This window comes from Budorcas taxicolor, chromosome 11 (assembly GCF_023091745.1).
Source record: "Budorcas taxicolor isolate Tak-1 chromosome 11, Takin1.1, whole genome shotgun sequence".
NCBI lineage: Eukaryota > Metazoa > Chordata > Mammalia > Artiodactyla > Bovidae > Budorcas > Budorcas taxicolor.
In genome coordinates this window covers 35300564-35308467 of record NC_068920.1, presented here as the reverse complement: position 1 = coordinate 35308467, position 7904 = coordinate 35300564, and the positions used below count along the sequence as shown (strand labels likewise).

Genomic DNA, 7904 nt, shown 5'->3' with positions numbered 1-7904 from the left:
GGGATGGAGATGTTAACAAACCTTATTGTGGTACTCATTTCTCCATACATACATGTATCAAATCACTACACTGTAGAACTGAAATTTACACCATGTTACTTATCAGTTATATCTCAATCAAGCTGGAGGGGGAAAAAAACTATTACCAAAATCATTCACAAATAATAATAGTAATTCTGACACTAGCACTCTGATGAAACATGAAAAATAAATGACAGCTATATAGAATTTCACAATCTTCAGGTTCACAAGGTTTGTGAATACAAGCTGAGACAGAACACAAAGATCTCAAGTGTCTTTCAACCATTAACAGTTTATTATATTAGTCCTTGATATATTAATTTTTCTCCCAGAATTTTGTATAGTCAATACATCATAAATACCTGGAGAGTTTCCTTACAAGTATAAATATCAGGCCAACCTCATCTGTATTTAGCAATTTTAATAAACAGGTGCTAGGCCCTTAGCCCCACCCTTGCCACCCACCCCATCCCACACAGCCCCTCCCACACTCTCTTACATGGTGGTTATATATCTGTTGCACTTGTGACCCAGAAGTCAGTTTTGCTAGCAGAGCCCCCAACCCACTGACTGCATGACCGGGGAGATGGTCATCATAGCACATAAGCAGAATGGGACCTGTATTCTCCTCCAACTATTTTTAGGGGGTTGGGTCATTGGAACATCTCAGGACCATATAAAGATGCTGAAGCCCCCAAAAATGACTCTATCTAATACAAAGCCTGCGGAATCCGGTGCAGATATTACAAAGAGACCTGGGAAGTGGAGAGAAATGGGAACCACGTAGGACTCATGACAGAGTGCTGGCTAAGAAGGGGCGTTTCCACAGCTTCTTCAGTTGAGCTGATCTGCCACCCCATCTGCCATCGGGTCATGCAGGTAGCGGACCATTGGGGTGACGCAGGTGCAGCCCACGGTCACCAGCACCTTCTCCAGTACAAACAAGCCAGGACAGCCCTTTCGCTTCCTCCGGAGGACCAGAAACTCCTGCTGGATTGGGACAGAGTTCAGGGTCCTGTCTTCCTGTCCCTCGGCGTTGATGCAGCCAATGTGTCTGCACTGGGCCTCCGCGATCTCAGAGGGGAACCGGTTGGGGTCCCGGGTGATGCTGCAGAAAGAGGAGGGAGAAGCGGATGGTGAGATCTGGCAGGAGAGAGGCACAAAGGATGGGGACCCCGGTGCACTGGGCTCCCACCTGCAGGAAGGTGATGCCGGGTAACACGGGGCTGCAGCGCAGGCGCGGAACAGACAGCCTGGACTCAGATGCCGGCCCCTGGCAGGGTGCTTAACTCCCTACGTCTACATTCCCTCAGCTATAAAATGGAGATTCTCATATTCCTCTCCCTTGCGGTTGTTGCCAACACTCTGTGATAACAATGAATATGAAATGCCATCACTGAAACGTTGGCATCCATAAATGTTAGATCTTTAGTTCCTTTTTTTAATATTTTTATTGTGAGAACCATCTTTCATCCTTTGGTTAGAGATTGGACATCACTTGGAGGTCCCCCAGTACACAGTCTCCAAAGCTTGCTGCTTAGGAAAGAAAACCAAAGCCCTGGGGGGTTGTGAATCCAATGCCTTCTTTCAATTTCTCCCTCCTTGCCAGGAGGCATAAAGGCCAATCCTGCCGACTAGCCACGGTACATACTCCCTTCCGGAGGAGAGGAAATACATTCGGGCAGCCCCAGAAACACTTCTCATAGTCCCCAGACTCTGTTTTCATACTTATATTTAGAGCATCTAAATGAATGCTTGGTACTCCAAGAATCTCTGTGTAAGACAAAATCCCAAGTCTGTACCCTTAACATCCCCACCTAGCATCTTCCTTCCCCAACTGGCCTTTCTCCTCCACTCTGCCCTCTCCACTCCTTGAAGATGGAAATCCAATCTGAGTGGCTTTCTCTGAACTGACTTTTCAGGTCCCCCCCTCTCCCTTATCCCCACGCAGAGACCATTATGTGGGCTGCTTCAAAGAGCCCTCTCTTCCAACACAAAAAAAGTTTCTCAGTTCCAAACCCAGGGCTGCATGAAGCAGAAAAAGGCAAAGCATCAGGAGAGGTTGGAAGCAAAACAGGCTTTTGAGCGCATAGGAGGACTTAGCCCAAAGTAGCAAGAAAAGGGGAGCTTCCAGGGAAAGTGGGATTTTTGCTTTTAAGAGTCAATGTAAGGACTATTATTTTTTCTGTATTTTTGAACTTCTTTACTGTATGGTTAGAATAAATTAACATATTTTCCCTAAGAACGTGGAGATCAGTCTCCTTGGCACGTACTTGTAATCCCAGGGGGAGATGGAGCGGTTCTGCAGGTTGCGTGAGAAGGAAACGCCCTGGTTCTGCCTGCGGATACGGATGTCAACCCTCACAGTGTGGTCCTCCAGAGGCGGGCAGAGGCCAGGATCACTAGTTCTGAGGGGTTTCTGAGCTGCTGCCTGCCCCAGGAGGGTGAGCCACAATGTCAATAGCAGCAGGAACTTGACCTGGAAGTAGATGAGAATGAGGTTGGTTAGGGACTCTAGGGCCACTTGCTGACAAGAGGCAGGTCATGCTTCAGCTGAACTCAACATCCCTGGGACAGGATCAGGGCTCCTCTCTGAACTTCAGATCGTCTCCTGGCAACGGACAGTCAGACATGAAGATTCCAGGGTGCCAACCTGAGAACTAAACTGTTTAGCCTGGTGAATGCGCCCTCCATAGTTCGAGAGCTTTTGAACAGGGAGACACGAGGATATCAGAATCTGAGACTGGGTTTAAATCCTGATCTGGTTTTCTCACCGAGCCTCTGCTTTCTCTTCTTTCCCGCCAGAGCATAACACTTGCTTTATAATAATATTCACAGGATTAAATAAAATGTTCTTTGTAATGCACTTATAATTAAAAATAGGGGCTTAAGAAATGATAGCTCTTAATTTCCAACCTCACATCCATGAATCCTCCACAAAACCCTTTGTCCCAGCCATTCCTGTCCCCCCAACCCCCATCCATCTAAATCTCCCCCTTCCATCAAGGACCCACTCAGAAGTGGTCTCCTCCAGGAACTGTCCCAAAAGTAGTTCAATTAGAAGTATGTTAATTGCCCTCAAATGATAAAGCTTTTTACCATCTAGCACTCAAGCAGCCCTTCTCTATTGTCTGGACATCTAGTATTTATGTTCATACACATCTTCACCTACTAAATGGTAAGTTCCTGCAGGAGAATATGTCATAGAACAGGTGTTTCAAAATACTTTCTGGATGACTGAAAGAGCTGGTAGGTGAGTGAATGAACAAAACAATTCATTCAAGTTACCAACGTAGTTAAACTGAACGCATTAAGAAAAACACCGTGCAAAACCAAATATAGCAGAGTTCCCATGATCCACACCGACTGAAGGAAGCAGGGGCACTAAGGACATACAACAGAGAAATCAACGCACTTCTCTTTGGCTCAGGAACATCCATGTTTTATACTTACTTTGAAACATTGGTTTATCTGGTATTACAGGAATGCACAAAGAAAGGGCACTGTGAAAATCTAACTAAAATCAAAGAGCTAAAAATTTCTCCAGCTTCCCTTTGTCAGAACCCCACGGTGACCACCGACCCTCACTGGGGATGAACAAGGCTCATCAACAACTCTCAACATAATGAAAATGAATTGCTTTCATCCTCAGGGCTCCGTGTTGTCAGACTCACACCTTCCGTGAGTTAGGGTTGGAAAGGTGCCTAGACGTGTTGGTTTAAATGGCCTTCATTTTTTATCTTTTGCAGATGCTGGAGGCAAGAAATGATAACAGTAAACCAAAAGGTCATGATGCCATAATGCTGTACTTAGGTAACTGATACTAAAAAACCCTATAAAGTGAGATTGACCCAGATAAGCCCAAATGGGGCCTAATTTGCCTCCAGATAATCAGCAGATGTCTACTTTCGTCTCCCATAATCATTCATTCATTCAACAACTCTTTCTTATCTCTGGAGTCTGATCATAAAGGACATGAGCTCTGGAATCAGAAGTCCTGGGTCCACAACTTAGTTCCAGGACTCTCACTAGCTGCAACTCAGTTTCCTCCACCAGAAAATGTGGAGATTAAAAGACAGGATCCATATAAAGCATGAAGAGCAGGGTCGGGATGTGGAAAGTATTCAGTATAGGAGCTACTGTTAGTCAACCTTTCCCTAAAGATGGGAAAGATGTAGAATTTGCCCTGCTGTACCTTCTATCTACACAAAGCACTATGATCCCATATTGCAGGACCTCAGTTCCCCAACCAGGGATTGAACCAGGGGTCACGGCCGTGAAAGCCCAAAATCCTAACCACTAGGTCACCAGGGAATTCCTGGTGAACTCACCAGGAAGCACTGTGAAGTTTTAAAAAGTAAAAGGAAGCCTGCTTGGAAAAGAGGGTCCTTAGCTTTTCAAGCATCACTTCCTTAAATTTCTTAAGTAAATCCCTCTTTTGTGTCTCCTCTTTCATTTTTTGGTATTCACTGACTCATTTCCAATTTTCATTATTGAAGCTTTAGAGTAAGTGTACCTTGGGGTTACCAGGTTTATCAATAATTACCAAATATAAATTGTATTTGCTTATATCTTTAGAGTGTTATAGAAAACACTTTCACATCTCTGTAATCTCTAGATTCTCACGCCTACCTTGAAGGACAGGTAGAGCTCATATTAGTTATCCCAATAAGGCAGGTGAAGAAGCTGTGTCTGATGCTCTCCAGCCTGCTAGTGCCAGTCTGAGGACGAGAATTAGGTGTCTGTGATCAGTGTTGCCCCAGCCCCTGAAGCTCATTACTGTTGTCATCAACACAGAGTCACCCACAGTGTTTCATCTCAGCATTGTCTCACTAGAGGAGCCAAGCATTTTAAGCCATGTGACAGCCATGTCAGAATTGCATCAGTGTTGTAGGTCATGTAGCTTTTTATCAGAAATCAGATTACATCTGCAAATCACTGTGGTGTGCTCCATGAAGCTGTTGATCTGAAACTGTAGATTTCGGTGGTTATGAAACACAGAGCAGGGGCTGGATCAAATTCTTGCTGGTTCTTAAGAATGATACACAGAAGAGCACTTCTCTGAGAGGCTCAGATTATTTGAGTCTCAGATTCTTCTGTGCTGGCTTTCCTGGTGGCTCAGTGGTAAAGAATCCACCTGCAATGCAGGAGATGTGAGTTCTGTTCCTGGATGGGGAAGATCCCCTGGAGAAGGAAATGGCAACCCACTCCATTATTCTTGCCTGGAAAAACCCCATGGACAGAGGAGCCATCAGGCTACAGTTAACAGGGTCACAAAAGAGTCAGACAACAATTCTTCTATACCATCTATGAGGCAGGCAAATGGACATCACACCTTCTCTGTCTAATAGGAAAGAGAGGTAAGAGAAAGCACCATCGGAAGGTGGGCAGTGTCAGGACACCGACATGCTCTGCTTAACCCTGTACTTACTCTACTGTAAAATCCCCTAGGAGAATATCTGAACACTTGTCTCCTAACTCACCTGTGATTCGTGCTCACCCCCACGTAGGGATGTGCTCCAGAACCCGGCCAGCTTCTAGTCCATGAGATTTGCCTTGCCTATATATTGAGGATGTCCTGTGTGCCTGCACCTCCAATTTCTAATCCTATTATAATGTCCTTTGCCCTGTCATGTTTCTTGCTGACAGTCCAACAGATTTCCTCAGAAAAACCAGAAATAGACATGGCTTTAGAACACAAAACTATCCAAAAAATTGTTTAAACACAATGGCTTTAAGTTCAGAAATCTTGCATCTAAACCATTCAAGGGCAGAATGTTGTACATGAAGTCAAAAACCTAGATTCATGTCCCTTTTCTTGGGCATACAGTATCTGAGGATGTTAAATCACTTAAATTCATTGAACTGTTGTTAATCTGTACAATGGAGAAAGCAGTCCCAATCCGCTACATTAGGCTGGTGGGAGACTCGGAGGCAAAAATAATTACATCACTAGTATTAATATTTAATACTCTAATTTGAAAAGAAACATACCCTCTAATGTTTATAGGGGCACTGTTTACAATAGCTGAAATACGGAAGCAACCTCGATGTCCATCGACAGACAAATGGAAAAAGGAGATGTTACACATATATACAATGGACTGTTATGCAGCCATAAAAAAGAGTGAAATATTGCCATTTGCAGCTATATGGATGAGCCTAGAGATTATCACACTAAGTGAAGTAAGCCAGAAAGAGAAAGATAAATGTATATCACTTATATGTGGAATCTAAAATACGATACAAAGGAGCTTATTTGCAAAACAGAAACAGACTGGCGGACATATAGAACAAACTGATGGTTACCAAAGGGGAAGAGGGGTGGGGGGAAAGGTAAATTAGGAGTTTTGGATTAATATATGTACACTACTACATATACAATAGATAATCAACAAGGACCTACTGTGTAGCACACGGAACTGTATTCAATATCCTGTAATAAACCATAAGGGAAATTATGCTCTATTTATTCAGTTATACATAGCTTCCCTGGTGGCTCAGAGGGTAAAGCATCTACCTGTGATGTGGGAGACCCAGGTTCAATCCCTGGGTCGGGAAGACCCCTGGAGAAGGAAATGGCAACCCACTCCAGTATTCTGGCCTGGAGAATCCCATGGACAGAGGAGCCTGGTGGGCTACAGTCCACAGAGTCGCAAAGAGTCGGACATGACTGAGCGACTACCCTACCCTAACTGAATCATTTTGCTGTATACCAGAAGCTAATACAACATTGCAAATCAATTATACTTCTATTTGAAAAAAATACTCACTGAATTCTTTCTCTGTCCTTATTGTTCATTATATTAAGTGGCTAAGTTAACTAGAAGCTATGCCTTCAGAGATCTGCTATTTCAGAGTATATGTTTTATCATTCTCAGTGATATCAATTAATCCTCCATGAGGAAGATGAGAGGACAAGAAGTCACAGAGGAATAACAATGCACAGAGAGGTTAGGTAACTTATCCCATATCCCACATTTAGTAAGTGGTGAAACCAGGTCCCTCCCCCAGGAACTGTCCAAGTGTATCACTAGGTGGTTTCACTCCCTGCATCCAGGGGCACTCCTTATTTGCCAGTCATCTTGGGAGAATCATCACCCCTCTCAGGGCCCCAGCTTCCTTGGTTAAAATAAATCTATATAGATCCTAAAAGGCTGGCTAAGCTTCCCTAGGAGATAGGGCCAACTTAACTCTATAAGCAGAGACCATGTCCAGTTTGTGATGCCAAGAATTTCACAAGCTGATGCCAACCATGCCAAAGCCATTAGTAAAGAGCTATGGTTTTCACCCCACTATACCTTCTGGCTACTTTTTCTTTTTCTCCAACAGACTAGGGTCAGTAGTAAAGTCAGCTCTGTGTTTTAAAGAAATGAAACCCCCAAAGACCCCAATCCAGCCTCATTCCTTAGAAATCTGCTCTCCTGAGATGCTAGGGCTAACTGTACCAACACAGGGGTGATCCTGACCACTCACCATGGCCGTGTCACACAGGACAGTCATTGTCGTTTTGCTCTGGTTGCTTGCGTTGTGCAGGAAACTCCTTCTGTGCCTGTGCCGTCTTGTGTGTGCTAATGTGGTGTCAGCGAGAGTATCTGTCAGTTTTATAGCAATCTCTGTCCTTGTTTCAAGTGACCTGCTTACTGCCTCAGTTGTGGTTGCCCCAGAGAAACCGATGAATGTAGTGTTTTTTGTTTTTTCCTATTCCACTTCCTGAAGGGGGAGTCGAAGGCTGACTCTAGGAAGGGATGACGAAGAAAGGACCAAATCTTCCTCTCTTTCTGCCCCCACCCCACACTCATTGCCCTCACACTATAGCTAATCTCTTAACTGATATACTACAGAGATGAACGAAATGACAAACTGCTGTCATGAGTTTTCAT

General features: G+C 44.2%; 1 protein-coding gene across 1 annotated transcript; it reads right to left on the bottom strand.

Moving 5' to 3' along the window:
• Positions 1-855: 855 nt before the first annotated feature.
• IL17F (interleukin 17F) lies at positions 856-7524 on the bottom strand. Its single transcript, XM_052649750.1, has 3 exons — positions 7498-7524; positions 2295-2500; positions 856-1129 (listed from the first exon to the last, which is right to left on the bottom strand). The coding sequence occupies exons 1-3, from the start codon at positions 7522-7524 to the stop codon at positions 856-858; spliced, it is 507 nt and encodes a 168-aa protein (XP_052505710.1).
• Between the last annotated feature and the right edge of the window lie 380 nt (positions 7525-7904).